General features: G+C 47.6%; 1 protein-coding gene across 3 annotated transcripts in view; it reads left to right on the top strand.

Moving 5' to 3' along the window:
• TUT4 (terminal uridylyl transferase 4) overlaps window positions 1-19,327 on the top strand; it is a 1,145,308-nt gene that overhangs the window by 968,828 nt on the left and 157,153 nt on the right. For all 3 annotated transcript variants that reach the window (XM_086952445.1, XM_086952444.1, XM_086952443.1), the window contains one exon: window positions 4,245-4,408. In XM_086952445.1, coding sequence (XP_086808571.1) covers window positions 4,245-4,408 — 164 coding nt within the window. The remainder of the gene's footprint in view (window positions 1-4,244; window positions 4,409-19,327) is intronic.

Raw genomic sequence — 19,327 nt, 5'->3', positions numbered from 1 at the left:
AGCCAGAGCTGTGTAGCACCAACCCCTGTTGTACCGGACGCCTGCAACAGTGAGAGTCCAGTCTAGATTCTCACTGCACCAGTACCAAGCAGCCATCGAGGGACGTCGGCCTCCCTGAGACTTACTTGGAGAGTGGCCCAGCTGCTTTAGTTTTGCCCTGTTTGTCCCTGACCATGAGGTGCATTTTTGCACACCCAACGCAGCCAAACTCACCAATGTGCATCTGAGTCACCTTACCCGGGTCCCGACAAACTGGCTGTGCTCTAAGACTCCTTGCGACCTCAGTTTCCATTTGAGAGCCCTCTGACTTGTCCACAAGTCCCCTGTGCAGCCTGTTTTAAGGTGGCCCCCCTTTACCGTAGCGCGCCAGCTACCTGCCTCACCAGCACCCTGCTCCCGGCAGAACCCGGGCGGTTCTCAATTAACTGATGGTAGTACTTTGAAGCTTGCCTCAATACTATTGTGATCCCAGAAAATGAACACCTGAAACAGACTGTAGCCATCTTCATGCGTCTTTGACTTTTCCTTCCATAGGATTGCATTGTGCGTTAAAGTGCACAGGTTTGAAAGTTTTTCTTGCCTGTGAATATTTCTATCGAAAACTGAACTTACCTTTGAACGAAGTTCTTGAGTTTAAATATGTTTAAAAAAGAAGTGTTGTTTTTTTAAATTCGTCTTGGATTTATTCTGTGTGTGTCTCGTTTATTGCTTCTGAGAGTACCACGAATACTTAGCACTACCCTCTGATAAGCCTAACTGCTCGCCCACAGTACCACAGAAGAGACCATTAGTTTTATCTACTTTTGCCTCTGTAAACCAATTGGGGGCCCACTGGACTCTACACAGTGAACTCTGTTTTAGTACACTATAAGAGAGCCAACTTCCTACTAGGGTTCTTCATGTTTACGGCCCCTTGTAGGATTTCGTCATGGTCCCTATAGTTGAGAAACTTTAATATTACAGTTCTGAGTGGGGCCCCCCTTCTTGGCAGTGGATCCAATGATCTGTGCGCCCTCTCCACTCGATAGGGTTACAGAAGGGAGAACCGCCTTAATCCTTTCCTCCAGGAAAACCTCTGGAACCCAACCCTCTGCTCCCTAAAGCAATCCACAGGTTACATCTATGGGTACGTCCCTCCGCATCTTCCATTCTCGCCTCTAGTCTGCTTAAGTGATTTCAAGCAAAGCCACCATGGCCTTCAGTGTGGAGACCTGAGTTTCCATTTTCACTGATCTTTCAGCTACCTTTCGTACATCGGTCCTAAGTAGCTTCACGTCCATTGACCTTGCCTTAATCTCGGCTCGTACTGCCAAGCCAGATGACTCTATCCACCATGATCTGGGTCCTCGAGTGCCAATTTGCACCTTATGGTCTTTTGCCTTCTTCCGACTTGTACCCGGCACGGTGAATTGGTCCATTTTTATTTGTTTGGGTGCCCCTGCTTGGTCTGTCTTTGCCCATGATGTACTGGAGAGTCAGTCGTGTCCAACTTTGAGGCCACTTTGTCCTCGGCCCCGGTATACTCTGTAGAGTCCCTGGTCTGGCGGTGACTGACGACACTGGTATTACTGGCAATGCATTATCAAACCTTATCTGAAACAGTTTGGTACCCCCCGGGCGCGGCCAGCAGTAGTCTCTTAGTTATCGTGTTCGGAGACCCGTCATTGAGTACCTCCAGTTGTTTGGCAGCACTTCAGATCATGCACAGGAGGGGCACCCAAGGTTCACAGCAAGCAACCAAGAAGTCTACATGACGGCCGAAAACAGGTGCCAGGCCTCTCAGGCAGATGCCAAACAATCACCTCTCTTTTCTCTTCGACTGTGGGGGATAATATAATAAAAATCCACATTTGTAAAGCGCGAACAATCACCCATAAGGGTCTCCAGGAGCTGGGGGCCGTCGGAAAGATTAAGCAAGCTATTGCCCAGAGTCACATGGTGCTGGGCTAATCTGCCACCGGTGCCAGGGATCGAATCCAGTGATCCCCAGATTCCAGCGTCAGTCGCCATGGCCGCACCATTCCCTGCCCCCCCAAAGTTTGACAGGGTTAGCAGCATGCGCGAGTGAGCAAGGCAACTTACAGTTTACATGTGGTATGCACATATAAACATTTCCGGCTCCTATGTACCTCCTGGGGAAAATGAACTCGAGCACACTCAGTCACTGTAGGTAGGGCCTCAAGGTCCACGGATGATGACCCGAGGGGGTCCCTCCATACCCCGGTCTGCTGCATTTCATATTACCAAGCGCCAGGGTCAGCTGCACTTACGGAGTCGTCCCATGGTGATTTGAGTGAAAAGTGCAGGCGCCCTGCTCCCAACAAGCCAACCATCAATCCATGACCAGCTGGGACTGTGATCCTTGCAGAATGCACAGGGGCACTGAACGCGGGATGTTTAGTGCCCCAGTGCATTCTGCAAGCCAAACCCACACAAACCCAGCGAACTCTGCCTGTGTTGTGTGGGCAGAGCTGCTGTTCAATTCTGCTGCTGCTCCTCTGCAGCGCCTCATGTTCCCCTCAGACCCCCCACCTCGGCCAGGTGTGCACTACCATACAGTCCACCTGCCAGCAGAAAACCTAGTAGCACATGGAAGCCGCAGGGCTTTGTCTTAATGTCCCCACTCACACTCAACTATGCGGCACCTTTCTGAGACCGGGGACCTGGAGGACGGCAGGATGTTTAAGGATCTCTTATTCAGGGCCAGAGCTTGCCTGTAGTGCTGCCACTCAGCCATCTTGCTGGCAACGCCCCATGTTCAGTTATTAGTTTAGGGGGGAAAAAAGAGAAACTGATGCAAGAGCTTGGAAAGTGCAAGGAGAGTCTAGTATTCAGAGCTTCTGAAGATGAGCAGCAATCCTCTGATCAGGTTGCCCCTTTGGAAGAATCTCCTGTCGCAGCAGCAGGCGAGGGTTCTCCACTCTGTCAACTCTGCAACTCCATGCCTGGAGATTGAGCGGCGGCAGTTGATAGGTTTTGACCTTCCTCCCAAAGTATGTAATGTTATTTTGGTGGCCAGGCGGCCTTCCACTAAGACGATATATGCCTTCCGTTGGCAGAAATTTGTATTATACTGTACAAAAAGGTCTGTTGACCCTCTTTCTGCTTCTCTTTAGACTGTTCTTCTGTTCATTCTGACCCTTGCCCAACAGGGCTCCTCTTTGGGAACACTCCAGTCCTGTCCTGTCTGCCTTTTTCCAGCTGCCAGACCAACCCTCTCTCTTTAGGTCTCCGATTGTAAATAGGTTTTTTAAGGGGCTGGGGCACTGTTTCCGCTCACGCCTTTTGTTATGCCGCAGTGGGACCTTAATTTGGTCCTCGCTTATCTTATGTCTTCTCCCTTCGAGCCTTTACACAACTGTCCCCTCCGGCTGCTTACCATCAAGACAGTCTTTTTAGTGGCGATTACATCTGCCTAGAAGATGACTGAGTTGCAGGCGGGACCTCTTTTTTCAGACAAAGTGGTGCTTTGCACCCGTGCTTCATTCTTGCCAAAGTTTATGACCCCATTCTATCTGTATCTGTCCACGTGGGTATCTTTGCACACGTTTGCCAAGCTCTACTGCCTGGACAGTCGGGTCCGTAGGGACGGGCATCTTGCCAGTGCGGTCCTGCAGGGCTTCCTAGTATAAGGTATTGGTCCACAACCGACCACCGGGATGGTATGGCTTGGGTATCTAATTCAGAGGTAAGGAATCTGCAGCTAGAAGTCTCTGTCAGATTAACAAGTTACTTACCTTCTGTAATGCATTATCTGGTAGAGACTCTATCTAGCTGCAGGTTCCTTACAGGCCCACCCATGCTTCCCTGCTGTGCAGACTGTTTTATAAGGGTTAGGGTTACTCTCCTTTTCAGGGCCCTAGATTTGCACACGACTATGTCAGTTACTTCGTAAATCTGCGCTTCTGGCGTGGAAAAAAAGAAAAGTACTGACATCTGCGCACCTGGGTGGGCCATATATAGGTACCGGAACGTCATAAGATGCTACCGATGACGTCACATGGAGCCGAATGGAGCCACCTAACGACACGCGCAAGGGGTATTACTCTGTAAAAGTTTCCAGATCCAGCCTGACGCCTGGGAAATTCAACGGTAAGGAATCAGCAGCTAGATAGTCTGTACCAGCTAATGCTTTCCCGGTGGTAAGTAACTTGTTCTTTAGATAAATGATGTCTTGGTTTAGTGAGCTTTTTCAAAATGCTCCAAAAAATGTGATGTAATAAATTATACCTTTCCAAACGCAGGATTAAAAAGAAAGAAAATGAGAAAGATGATGAAAAAGATATCAAAGAAGAGGAGCGAGAGCCCAGAGAGAAGAGATGTTTTACGTGTGGAGATGTTGGACATGTACGGAGAGATTGTCCAGAACACAAACAAGTTAGACAGAGGAATAATGGCAGCATACTAGGTAAAATGTTATTGTCTTTTTGTGTATGTTAACACATTGGCTAATTAAAATAGAGACAATGCTAATGCTTGAATTATCTGTAATATTCACCTACTGATCCCTCAAATTCTTGACCTCGTTCTCATCTTTCAGTTGAGTCGCTTTCCAGCACACAGGCATCCCGTAGCCTCTTTTCTTTTGAAATAAGCTACACCATGGCCATCATTCCATGCTCCAGGTATCTCAGAGGGGAGCTACTAGTGCCAGAATTTACCATACCGGCTGGTATTATCCCTTGGGATAGTGTGGATTACAAGCTGTTTCCTCCTAAATGGGGAATATAATTGATATCCAGGAATTCCTGTTCCAGTACCTTGTTTTTCCTCCCTTAGTTGCATCTTTGCCTCCGCATTTTATGCAACTAGTGGCCAAAGGACCACATTCTCACCTTTATCCGACTGTCAGACTATATATATATATAGATTTCGATTTGATAACTTTATTCGATCTAATTTTGAAACATAGATCATCAAAGTAAACATTTTTTTTAAAAGATAAACAGTGACATTCGTTTCAGTGCAATCTACAAATTCAGACCCCGAAGCAATAAAATGTAAAATTAATGTGTGCAAATTACGTGATTCATTGGCTGATCTTTATACCATAAACATGATAACATTTTAAAAATAAGCACATAAAAATTATGAGAGAGCCCATCACCCTATGTTCAATGTATTTAAAACTAACAGTTAGCATAGGTCTCCAGTTCTAATAAGTGTCGCCTAGGCTTACAGGCCCATAAAAAAGAGCCTACACAGAAACATACAAAAAGATCACGCAGCTTCTTCAATTAAAACAGGGCAGCGCTACACTGCTTAAAATCATGGCCCATTAAGAGAGGTTTCATATATCGGGCTCTCTGGTCCTTATAGAAATGGCAAAAAAGAGAAGGTGGAGATCAGATTGAGCTGATAGGTTGTTGCATGAACATTTTGACAAACCGCTATGAGCATACTGCTTTCTGGGAAAGCCAGCATTAGGGGAATAAAATGTAGACCAAACCTTAATAAAATAAACCTATACTGCTGGTTCCTTACTGAGTCCAGATAGAATTATTCGCCATCTATCACCTGGAGGGTCAACTAGGAACAATTAATCAGAAACGAATACACTGGAACAGTTCGAATAAACTGAAGTAGACTTCAACAATAGAGGACGCACTGCAAGAGATGAACAGAGCTACAACGGGTAAGATACAAGCTTGGTCTTTTTTTCTTGAGAAACTTCAAGTCAAAAATGAAACCAATTAAAACAGTGGCAAAAAAAAGCACCCCACAAAGAAACTGACTTTGGCACTACAAGAACAAAGAAGGGCTCTACGCAGAAGCCAAAAAAACCTGCATTAAAAACCGAATGACCCGAGCTATTTGAATACTTTTCTTGTACAAAGAAAATTATACAAAAAAAGGATTTGGGAGCAAAAAAAGAAGACGAATGACAAGTTCTGGGCTAATTTACTGGCCAGCTCTAAGCTACAGGATTCAAATAAATTTTGGAACATAATAAACTAGCTGACAAGGCCACGACACGTACTGACCTCGAATATACAAGAAACTGTATGGTCATCCTTCTTGTCGACAAAATTTGAAGAAAACCAAAGGAATGCTCTTGGGCAGCAAATGGGTTCATCGGACCCTCACTTAAACAGCAGAGAAGAACATTTCCATACCACCAGAACAACAATGGCCGAAAGGAAAACTCCACCGATTGAAGCCACAGACGGCCGGTACACGGATGATGAGATTATCGCCATCATGAGAAAGGGAAAAACTACCGGAGCACCGGACCCGAATGGCATCCCGCAAATTGCCTTTAAGGAAGCACCAGACTTTTGGGGCCCACATCTCGAAGAACTCTTCGCCGATGTTCAAAGTTATAACTGTATTCCTGATAGCTGGAAAGGTTCTATCATCACGCCAATATACAAAGGAGGAGACAGAGCTAACCCTTTAAATTATCGCCTAATAACACTCCAGGATATTGAAGCGAAATATTTTGCCTCTCTTCTTTTAAAAGACCTGGTAAATTGGGCAGATGACAAAGCAATGATCCCGATAAATCAAACTGGATTCAGAGCCGGCATCGGAACTACGTCAAACATACTAACAATAACCATGTTAGCAGAAAAATGCCAGCGTTCAAAACAGGACCTGAACCTCTGTTTTATCGACCTGAAGGCGGCATTCGACAGCGTTGATCGCAAGCTATTATGGGTGAAGCAGAGAGCTTGGGCTATACCTGAGAAAATACTGAGGGGGCTACTCCTATTCTACACTGATACATGGACACAAATCAAGCTTGGGGACGGATCACACCTATCAAGAAAAGTACACACATCAACCGGACTGAACCAGGGCTGCGTACTAGCACCACAGCTTTTTAACCTATTTATCTCAGACCTTTCGGGAAATTTAAACAACTGCAATGCGCATGCCCCGAAACTTGGTAGTTTTCATTTGACTCATTTGGCCTATGCAGATGACATTGTGCTCCTGAGTCTAACTAAAGTGGGCCTGTCCAGATTATTAGCAGCAACGTCAGAATTTCTGACGGTAAATAATCTTGCTCTGAATATGTCCATAACAACAACTATGTCAATAACCAACCGTCGTACACCGCAACTTAACATCTCGCTTGAAGGAAAATCACTGGAAAGAGTATCAAACTATAAATATCTAGAATACTACATCGACGACAAAAGGAACTCTAAACGCCCGAAAAAAATACATGAAGCAGAGAGCCGGAGCATTAATATTCGCACTAAGCTCACTGGCAAAAAAATTGGAAGGCCCCTCGTTTATACGTCTACTAACAGTGTTGGCAACCAAAGTACTTCCAACTCTATCTTACGCTAGTATAGCTATGCACGGCAAGGACGATATCACCCTAAACAGCCTTTTCACAAAAATCTACAAGAAGGTCTTACAACTCCCACGCTCAGCCTCACCCGCCCAGATGCGCTTAGAATTTGGCTTGATGAACGAGTCACTGGGAAGACTCTACACAAGCATCAGAGTATGGTATAGAATTAAAACGAACTCTACAAATGACACCTTGGACAGCTTGTTATGGCAGGAATTAGAAAGCCAACAACACTCTGCAGCAAACAAATATCTGACTGGCGCTCTGGAGCAAACATGCACTGCAAACTTGGGGGGAAAAAACCTGCCATTCGTGTCCTTTAAACAGGTTCTAAATAAAGCGGCCAAATTTCACTCACTAATTACGGATAAAGCTATCTTTGCTGCCCGCTCCCATTCTTGGACCGTGATTAACAGTTACAACAATCTCACCCCGGCTGCCTACCTAGCATCAACGTATTCTATGTTTATAAAAAAAAGGCTGATGGCAGTGAGATTTGGTAAACTACCAACTCTGGCCGACGAACCTGTCTGGAAACGCTCAGTAGCAAATGCCTGTCGACTATGTGGCACTACAAAATAAAATATAATCCATATCATATGCCACGGTAAAACATTGAACCAGGAGCGCACGCTCTTTTTAAAGAACATTTTTAGGGCCAAAAGACTACGCACCTGTAGATCGGCCATTATTGGCGCCCTAGACTCAACAGACCCTATAACCAATTGCAAACTGATAAAGTTCTTAATAGCCTTTGAAAAGCGCCTGAAAATTTTTGACATTTTAAATTAAGATTTTCTGTATTATTAACTATTTTTAAGACGAGCAATCTGATAAAGCTCTTACTAGCAGCATTTTAAACTTGAGGGCTGTAAAATACATTATGAAGAATTTGATTGATTTTATTGTAATGGACAGTTTTCTTTCACATTGGTTTTGTTATGGTTTTAATTAACTAAACAATAAAGTTTATATATTGACTTGTAGAATAGAGTGATAGGTCCTTACAGTTGTTTTTAATTTTTGAGACTCGTCCCTTTTGTATGCTAGTTTTGCCAATCCTAGTACCTTTAGCTTCTTCTTAGGGAACCTGGAACACAAGGTAGGATTTACGTACAGTTCAGGGACTCCTAGTGAGTACAAAGTTGTTTTAACGTATTCCAACCACAGGATCTTTTGAGCTTTATCCAATGTAAGACAATTTAGTATGATAGATTGATTAAGGTCCACTGTGTGCCTGTTTCATATAGAATGCCAAAGCATGATCAAAGCCACCCTCACCAGGTCAGACACATAGGGCATATCCAGCTCTAGATGAGTGACGTGTATATAAAGGCCATATAAGTGTCTATTAGGCATTGCAGTGCAACCACTGTCCCTGTTTTAAAACTCCCTTCACTCCGTTAGTATGAAGTGAGAATAAAAATGGAGCAAGAACGCAACCTTGCCTGACACCTCATTATCCTAAAGGCTCTACTGCATTCCCCATCCCTTCCATAGCGGGCTCTTGCGGTCGCCTGTACATACATTTGTCTTATGAGGATGATCAAACTGGAGTCTATTCCCATCGCAGCCATAATTGTCTAGAGTTTGGAGTGTACTACGCAGTTGACGGCTGCCAAAAGGTGCATAAAGGCCATATATATGTTCCCTTTCTTTGCTCTAGTGTGCTTGGAGATAATTAAGCTTTAATTGAAACATTTATCAATAGTGCCTCTACCCTTCTGTAATCCATATTGGGAAGGCGTCAGGATGTTATTTTCCGTTGCCCAATCTTCTAGCCTGTTAAGTAAGACCGGCCCTAGGAGTTTAGCAGTGGAATCCAGAAGGGAGCTGGGACGATAGTTCTGGGGGTTTGATTTGTCCCCATTTTTATATATTGGCACTATAACGCTTGTTACCCCAGTATTGGAACTTTCATAGATTCCCATGCTTTGTATCATTCCCCGTCGTCGGAATGGGAGCCTTGGTAAATAAAAAAAATATCATAACCAGAGAAACAAAAGAGAAACCAGGCCTAGACCTCATCTCATTTTGTAGCATATCACCCTCTTTGTGTAAAAGAGCCCAAACTTTCCACAACAACCAATCAGAATAGCCTCACCCCATAGAACCTTCCTGAGAGAGCCTCAGATTTTTCTACTGCACGTTGTGCTAGGGAGTCTCCACTGAGCTCTGCTCAGTTTTTTCCATTCCATTCAACTTATTTCTTTAACTTTTCATCTACAATTCAACTATGTCTGACAAGGAAAAGAAGGCTTTATTCAGGTCCTGTGCGTATTGTGGGAAAAAGAGACTTCTTGTTGAAGATGAGCATGAGAGCTGTATTTATTGCTTATACCCGGACCACAAGGCCACAGACTGCAAAATTTGTAGAACCTTCTCTACAAAGACATTGCGAGACAGAGAGGGCAGGCTTCTGACCTGGCTGCAGAAGATGAAGACTCGGAAGGAGGTGCTCTCATCGGATGAGGAAGATTATACATCTATGTCTTCCTCTAGGAGATCTAAGAAGAGGGGTAGGTCTCCTCCCTCTACTTCATCCGAGCCCCCTATCAAGGCCCCTCGTAAGATCTCTGACAGGTCTGAGAGGGCTAGTCCCATTAAATCTCCTCATGGAAGTGAAAAGGAGAGGCTGGGACAGGCTGTTCGATTGGAGACGGCCACGAAGGACAAAAAGGAGGTTTCTATCACTTCTCCTCCGTCCAAAAAGGATAAAATTGTTGAAAAGCACTCTGCAGTTACTCCAGGGACCATGCCTTAGAGAAAACGGCGTCCGTCGACGACGAAAACAACTGGTACGTCGACGACAATTACTTCTCTTAAAGTCTCCACTATTTCATCGACTCCGTCGACTGGACGGTCGACGATGACGGAGTCGACGTCGACGACTTCGTCAGCGTTTAGGGTACCTGGTTGTTCGACGACAAGGACTACTTCCTCGTCGTCGATGGTGGTGTCAGGGAAGGTGCTGTTGACAGCCTCGTCGACGACCAAGACAACGTCGACGTCTTCGACGACGACACTTATGGTGATGACGGCGAGCTCGACTACGAGACCGTCGACGATAATGCCGTCGACGACAAAGAAGACTCTGTCGACGAGGCCCATTGTGCCGTCGACGATTCCATCGACGACGGTGGCACCTTCGATGACGACGCCGTCGACGAGGTCGACTATGTAGGAAGGTGGATATCTGACTATGGTTGCCCCCAACTTTTTGCCTGGTGTTTTGCTGGTTTTTCGACTTAGTTGACCTGGGGCCCTGCTATTCAGGACCCCAGGCCCACTGCTCTCTCTGTAAAATGGATTCCATGTACCTTAGGCACATATCTAATTGGATACTGAGTCACCTTATCAGTCCCTGTACAGTTTACCTTAGGTACCCAGGGCATAGGTGTTCCCAGGGCCTACCAGGGGCTGCAGCATGTATTATGCCACCCCTGGCTGGCCATCTAAATCTGACACAACTGGCTGCACGACAGCTGGGGCAAGGTGGTGTAATCACCCTTTGCTCTAGATATAGTATACCTGTATCTAACCCTAAAATGGACACATGTATCAGTCACTCCTATGGCAGGCCTTAACAATCCTGAAGGCAGAGTGCTTGGAATTATGTGAGATGGTGCTCTGGCATGAGCTGAGCCCATCTGCAGCTTGCGGAACCAAGTCCTAATAGCTGTTCCATGATAACGCGTACCATATACTCTTAAGTGCATTATAATCCTCGCGGTTATTTGCTAACTTTGGTATCGCTTTATCAAAACATGTCGAGTAAGGTGTCATACGAATTGGAATACTAACCCCTCGCCAATTCTGGCGACGGGGTTAGCATTCCACCCTTCTAGAGGGACACGACATGTATGTAACTGTGAACCCCGGTTAAAGTTAACTCGAGCCTCAGCATGACAAAATGGATGCTGCCACCACAGACACAAGTCTGACCTCCTGCTGCTGGGAGTCCTTCCAGCGAGGAGAGCTTGGATAAAGGGTTTCCTGTCAGGGGCGGTGCTAGTACCATCCCAGACAGGGTTTTGTGTATCCCAGGTAGGCAGGGCTGAGAGGAAGGTGACTGCAAGTGGCACCCCGGTGCTCACTGTGCATATGCCGGCTCAAACCAGTTCCAGGGGCACACCAGCCCTTGAGCTGGGGAAAGTCCGGACAAGGGAGAGGGGTGTAACCACCCCCCTCCTGGTCCCACCCATGGGCAGGACCTAGTCGCGTGCCAGCCCCTTTTTTTAGAATAAAGGTAGGAGCGGGCCCCCTTCCCAAATTGGGTAATTCTGAATCTTGACTACTTTCCTCGAAAGAACTCTTGAACATTTCTGAAGACTCTCCCTTGTGGCTAAGGAGTAGCCACCCTGCACCAGCAGGCACCATCTAAGCGCATGCGGTTTGCTGCAAGTCCATCCTCCGGATCAAGACTGCCCAGCTCGACGAGACCCGGATTCCCTGGCACCTCTGACCTCTACCTACATCATCAGCCCAGCTGAGATTCGTGGGTGTGACGAGACCTGAAGGGACCGGCCATCTTCAAGACTGCATGACGCTTATCCAGCACGACCGCCGGGGGATCCTCGAGTGAGTGCTTTGGGGTTTGAGAAGTCCTAACCCTGAGCAGCTCCAGCACCGAAGTCCAGCCCCCCAGCATCCACGAGATCTGCGTGGGGCCCTTCTGCTCTTTGCTGCTCACCGCGTTGTCCGGCCACTTGCCTGCTGGCCCTCCTGACGACGAACCACGACACTTCCATCGCTGGTCTGGTTGTTCCAGACTGGCCCCTGCTCCCCTCCAAAAGAGGAACACCCCGGACCCTCCTGGTCCACTCCAGACGCCATTTTGAGTCCACCGCGTGGGCTTGCCTTTGCCAAGGTTTGTTGCCCCAATCCTGGGTCCAGCATCGCCGACAGCAGACACCTTCGTGGGACAGCTCGCACCTCCAACCTGGTCGCCGACAACGCCTCCTGGTCCGAGAGACTGCAGAGCCCTGCGTCGCCCACTCACCTGGTCGAGGTGACTTCATCCGGTGCCATTCTGGTGCCCATCTGATCACTGGCTAGTGATCAAGAACTGAGTCCCCTCTGCTTTCAGGTCGTCTCCATCACCGATCCAGGCTTGGATCACATCGAACTTCATCACTGGTCGCCTGCCAGCAACTTCTTCTTTCAGGCTTCATAGACTGTAACAAGGATTCCCGACGTCTTTTGAACCCTATGCAGCCGCAGCCCCTGGGCTAGGTAACTTGAGTATTTCGGTGCTCCAACGTAGGTTCACTATCTAAGTGTCCAGATCCTTTTTCGTTTTCAGCCTAACTAGTCGGATTCGTCCGATAACACTAACTTTACGAAATCTAGCATCCATAGACTTTGTCCCGCATCCCGCGTGAGAGTGCACACTCTGCACCCGATCTCCCTAGGCCTTCTGCTCCTAACCTGAAGGTTCAGTAGTGTAGTCCTAGCGATCCTAAAGCCTCTGGATCTAAGAGTTTTGTTATGTGCTTAGCTCCCTGACTCATAAAGAGATCAGGATAGACTTGTTATAAATAAATATCCTTTTATTTTCATAACAACTTGTGTGGTGTCCTTTCACTTGGTGTTCAAGGGGTATATGTGATGGTATAACAGCTGGCTTAACACGCCCTCTAGAGTTTAGCCTAAAGACTGCTCTTGTCCGTGCTACTAGGATAGCTGGTCTATAAGGTTGACTTACAACCAATCATCAATAAGGGTCGTTTGGAACGATACATAGTGATCACTAGAATAGTGAGCACTGCATATCAGGCCAACTTCTCACAGACGACTGGTCAAAAATTGCAGTTTCCTTTACAGAAGCTGAAAATTACACCAGAAATGACGTCTCCTAGACGGGTTTCGTCTCTTCCACCATCAATGCTTCTGGATGACGAGTCGGATGAGGAGGAGGAAGTTGGAGGACCATTTGGGGATGCCTACAGTCCCTCTGATTTGAATGTAAAATTACAAGAGACTGACACAGAATAATACTATGAGCATGCGTGTGAACAACAGGTGCATCACTATGTTCCTCAGGAGCGATGTCCTCTAGGTTTGGGCCAAGACATGGTGGCCATGCCGGCCTCTCTAGTCTCTGATTTACAAATGATGCTGCAGGACTACAAAACCAGGTTTCCGTCACAACCTACTGTACAGCCTGAACAACCTCCAACTCCGCTGCTGCCACAGGCGCAGCCAGTTGTCATGCTACCTCCTACACAGGTGGTACCTCGGACACCACCAGTGGTAATCCCAGCGGTGCTGTCACGGACAGCGGACCCTGAGCCAACCAATACCGTTCTGCAGGATTCATCTTCCGATGATGAAGTACATGAAGATCCTTTGACTGATCCGTTGCGGGCCCCAGACTTGGATCCCGGTGGCAGTGGATTGCAAAATCCGGACGCCACTGGACGGGATAAGTCTGTGTCGCCTCCAGCAGATATTGGGGGGGTTCCATAACCTCATGGCAAGAGCATCGAAGAGGTTCGGACTGCCAATTTCAACGGAGCAGTCTGGACTGTTTCCTGTATGATTTCAAAGAAAAATTCAGAAAATCAGTCAGATCCATTCCCATAATTGAACACGTGTGGGATGAAGGGATCAAAATCATGCAGAATCCGGCCACTGTCATCCCTGTTCTTCCCCGGCTGTAGAAGAAATATATGGCTCCGGATGTCAGCCCTGCGTGTCTTCTTGGACAACCTAAGCCTGATTAGGTGATCTCGCAGGCCGCACAAAGCAAATCCAAAAACCCATCTACGCCTCTGACTACGCCTCCGGACAAGGACGGTAGGCGCTTGGATAACGTGGGAAAGAGATCTTCTTCCATGGCCAGCTTGCTTGTTCGAGCAGCAAATGCTCTAGCCATTCTAGGCAGATACGACCGCCAGATGTGGTGTGACTTGGAGCCATTTGTTAAACAACTGCCAGACTCATCAAGGGAAGAGGCAAGGAGAGTTCTGATGGAGGGAAAACACTCATCCTCCGAAGTAATTGATTGTGCTATGGATATAGCTTCTACGGCTTTTCGTGCCTTAGCAGGGTCGGCGGTGTTGCGCCGTCAGGCCTGGTTGCGAGCCACCTGGTTTAGTCAGGAGGTCCAAAACAAGATCCTGGACCTCCCATTTGACGGTAAGATGCTTTTCGGTAAGCATGTTGATGATGCCCTGCAAAGTATAAAAAAGGATACTGACACGGCTAAGTCCTTGGGATCGTTGAACTATCAAAAGGTCCCATTTAAAGGAGCACGAGGCAGAGGTTTCTCTTCTTATAGAGGCAACAACCAGCAGAGGTATTCATCGCAGTCTTCGCAGTCTTATAGGACTCAATATTCGAACCAACGCCAGGGCCAATCGGCGTCTTTCTCTCGCCAATCTCAGAGAGGGCGTCCGAACCGCCAGGGACGCGACAATACCAAGAGACAATAGCGGCCTCCCGGTTCTGACTACTGTTCCTCCCCTCCCAGTCACATCAGTGGGGGGCAGGATATCTTTTTGTCTGGACAGCTGGAAGAGGATAACATCGGACCGATGGGTCCTGAATATTGTTCAGAGTGGCCATACATTAGAATTCCAATTTCTTCCTCCAACAAGAGCTCCAGGCGCCAACCGCACGAAACATCTGGGACTGTTACATCTCGAAGCCCACCAGCTATTCATCAAGGGGACAATAGAGCCGGTACTGCTCTCTCAGAGGGGCAAAGGTTTTTATTCCAAGTTCTTCCTGGTTCGGAAAACAGCAGACACGTGGCGCCCCATATTAAACCTACGAGAGCTCAACACTTATCTCATCAAACTGTCTTTCAGGATGGTTATTCTCCAAGATATTCTTCGTCTACTAAACCCAGGAGACTATTTGACGTCTCTGGATTTAGAAGATGCGTACTTCCACATACCGATACACCCAGCTCACAGGCAATATTTACGCTTCACAGTAGGAAAGAGCCATTTCCAATTCAAGGTGCTTCCGTTTGGCCTTCGGTCTGCACCACAGATATTCACAAAGGTGTTGGCACCGGTGGCGGCCTTTCTCCGAAGACAATCCCTGGAAGTTTTCCCCTTCTTGGACGACTGGCTAGTCAAAGCTCCATCTTTCAAGGAAACCTCCCAAGCCGTGTCAACTTGCATACAATTGTTCAGTCACCTGGGCCTTCAGCTCAACAAGAACAAGTCAGTTCTGCAACCCTCCAGGTCCACAAGATTCCTTGGGGCCATTTTAGACACGGAGCAATGCACAGCTCGTCCGTCAGACGAACGGCAGCAGAAATTGATCGTCTCGGCACGCCAGGTGATGAAAAAGAAATGCTTTTCAGTACGACTCTACAAGTCCCTGCTCGGGTCGATGTCATCTTGAATACCATTAATACCGCATTGCAGGCTACGAATGCGTCCTCTGCAGGAGGAGCTAGACAAACAATGGGGCCAAGCAGAGGGCTCTTTCAACGACAAAGTGTTGGTAACTCCAGAAATGAGGAAGGCATGCGAGTGGTGGCTGGTAAAAGACAACATCGCAGAAGGGCTGACATTCAGGATTCCACCATCTCCTATGATCATGACCACGGATGCCTCCTTGAAAGGCTGGGAAGCAGTGCTCTGAGAGCTTCAAGTCAGCGGGCACTGGAGTCCAGAGCAACGCCAATGCCATAGAAACTTTTTGGAGCTGATGGCCATTCGGTTAGCTTTGCAAGCTTTCCTTCCCAGAGTTCGGAATCAATCAGTGCTGGTCCGTACGGACAATACGACTGCCATGCACTACGTCAACAAACAAGGAGGGACAAGATCACAAACTCTGTCCAAAGAAGCTCCAAGAATCTGGGATTATGCGATTCTTCACAAGATCAATCTGCAGGCCGAACACCTGGCAGGTTCTCTCAATATCACAGCGGATGCTCTGAGTTGCCAGACAGAGGTGAATCACAAATGGGAATTGAACCAGTCTGTCCTGGAGGGTGTGTTCTCGGTCTGGGGAACACCGACCATAGACCTCTTTGCGTCTCCGGAGAACGCCAAATGCCGGTTTTACGCAAGCAAAGTTCACCATCAGGGATCTCTGGGGAATGCACTTTCGATTGCCTGGTACGGCGCATTCTTTTACGCTTTTCCGCCAATCCCTCTCATACCATGGGTACTCGGGAAAATCAAGGCGGAACCATGCAAGATGATTCTCATTGCACTAGCGTGGTCCCTGTTTTCGAGGGATCAGGGTCAGGTGTTCCATCCGGATCCAAAGTCACTACACTTGACAGCATGACTCCTGAACACAGAGAGTTCCGTCCCCTGAATCTCCCCAAGGAGTGTAGAGGCTTTGTCCCAGGCTCGAGCACCAAGCACTAATAAAACATACAAGGCAAAATGGAAGAGGTTCTGCCTGTGGTGTCAAAGACAAGGTCTCCATCCTTACAAATCTCTGCCTCATCAAATCTTGCCATATATGCTATCATTGGCTAAATCTGGATTGGCACATTATTCTGTAAAGGTGCATCTTGCTGCCATATCGAGGTTTTGGCGCTCTTCTTCAGGCCCGTCCCTATGGTCCTCTCGAATTGTTAAACAGTTTTTGAAAGGCTTGTTTAGGATGTATCCTCCAGTTCGCCCACCACCGCCAATTTGGCAGCTCAACCTAGTGTTTTTTTGGGGTGTTTTTTTAAATATATTTTTTTTGCAGATTCACAGACAAACAATAAATTATTTCGACCTTCCCGTCTCTGACCATCATAAGTCACAGATCAATGATGAAACTGCACACAGCCATTCAGCCCACATCCCGGAGGCCAGGCGGCGTTAGTTACTGATCTGTCAGGGATATCAAAGAAAACCATCTCACAGAGGCATCCGGTCAGCAACACAATTTAGTATCTGCTTTTCTACAACTCCCAACCCCCCTCCCCAAATACAATCAACCGAATATAGTGTTCCACAAATAGTGAATAATGTCAATACAAATGCAACTCAATCACACTCAGTTATCCTTCGTAGCGCCCCTTTTCGAGATCTCCTAACCTTCTACAGTTAATCAATCTAAGCATTTGTTGGAAATCTGTTCCACAGGCATTCTTTTCACTCGCCCATACCTGAGTCTAGCTTCCGCTTAAATCTCTCCTCTATCTGTATCGGATCCCTACTAACCCTCCCCTTATCCCTCCCTCCTCAACTGCTGCTGATGTGGGCCATATCCATATACTCTCAATTGAATCTTTTTCGCGACCTGAGGGATCCATACATATGTATCTCCGTGTCCCATGGAACCTCCTACACTGACCATTCCCTAGTCTTCATCTCCAGTTAAATAGTCCTTTAGGGCCTGCACTATTGCCTCCCAGGCCCTGGCCATTTCTAAGCCCTTCACATTTGCTGTACGAGTGGTTTGTCATAGCCTAACCACACTTTCACTCCGAGCCCATTTCTGCAATTCGCTCGTCCGTCGCCTGGCTGACGGGTCCTCTTTCGATTTCCAATGCCAATTGATTTCCCTCTGGGCCAAAATAAGTCCCAAGTCAATGAATTTACTTGTGATTTTCGTCTTGGCCGTGTGAGGGAACCAGAGCAATAGACATGTCGCCATGTCGAACTCTACCTGTCGATCAGTGACTGCGTTAAGGAGCTCCCCCACCTCCAACCAATACGGCCCCAGTTTCAGGCAGCCCCATAGTAAGTGGTTCAACTCCACCTCAGGTGTTAAGCATCCAGGGCATGCTGCGTCCTGCACCCGGAAATACCTCCGTATCTTCCCCGGGGTCAAGTAGGCCCTATGTATTACAAAGAAATGCACTTGCTGAAATCGGGCATTCCTGCACCCCTTCCATATTCTCTTCAAGATGTGGCCCCAAGTCGCGTCCGGTATGGGTTTTCCTATACTCCCTTCCCATTTTTTCTTCAAGGCTGTGAGCGGCTCCAGCCCCTCGTGCAACATTCTAGAGTGAAGGCAGGTAACCGCCTTAAATGTACCCGCAGCCATTACAACATACTGGCAGGCCATGGTTGTGCAGGGTTCTGGTAACCCCGCTTTCCAGTGCTTCTGCATCGCCGCCGTCACCGCCGCATGTAACAGGAAACTTCCATCCGGGAGGCCAAATTGATCTTAGAGCACTCTGAAGGGCACTAACACCCCATCTATATACAGGTCACCCACCACTTGAAGGCCCAAGTCCTCCCATTCCAGTAATGGGGACCAATCCCCCCCCATGCGGCGGCGCCGTCCGCATCCCCAGAGGGATCTCCGGTGCATACGGGCCCGTCACCCTCGCTCTCTTTAAGCTTCTATGCCAGCATAGTCGCAAATTCCTCTCCTCCATGGTTAAGCCCCGCAACTCTAGGCTCTGTTGCATGATAATATATGATAGGATATGTCTCTGAATGCCTGTCCCTCTATCTTGGTCCGGACCCCTAAATTCTTTAGCGATATTCTGTGTTAGTATCTGTAGTTGCACCGCCAAATAATATAGTTCGAAATCCGGGACCGCCATTCCCCCCTCAAGCTTGGGTCTCATCAACTTATTCAGCGCTACCCTGCGCCTCCCATGTCCCCACAGGAAGTCAGTCGTCAGTGTTCTCAACTCTTTAAAAACCTGTTGCGGGATCCACACCGGCAACGTGCAAAAATAATAGAGCAATCGGGGCAAAGCCACCATCTTAAGCAGTGCCACCCGGCCCTGCACCGAGAGGGGGAGGGATGCCCAGAAGGTCATGCACCCTTTCAGGGCCCTAATACAGCGTCCTATGTTTCCTTCCAGCATGTCGGTGAGCTCGTAATATATGCGGACCCCTAGGTAGGTGAAGCACGATCCTTCCCATTTGACACCTACTGTCAGGGGTGGACGGGGCGTATTCGCCCGCAACGGAAAGACGCATGTCTTGCTCCAGTTGACCCTAAGGCCCGATAGTCTCCCAAAACTCGACAGCATTGTAACAGCTCTCTCTAACGCCGTCCCTGTGTCCTCCAGGAACAGCAGCAAATCGTCCGCATACAATGAGATATAATGTGACGTCCCGCCATTCATGATCCCATTGT

This window comes from Lissotriton vulgaris, chromosome 1_1 (genome assembly GCF_964263255.1).
Source record: "Lissotriton vulgaris chromosome 1_1, aLisVul1.2, whole genome shotgun sequence".
Lineage (NCBI taxonomy): Eukaryota > Metazoa > Chordata > Amphibia > Caudata > Salamandridae > Lissotriton > Lissotriton vulgaris.
Note: the sequence above shows the minus strand (reverse complement) of the source record. Positions and strands in the feature narration are given on the sequence as shown.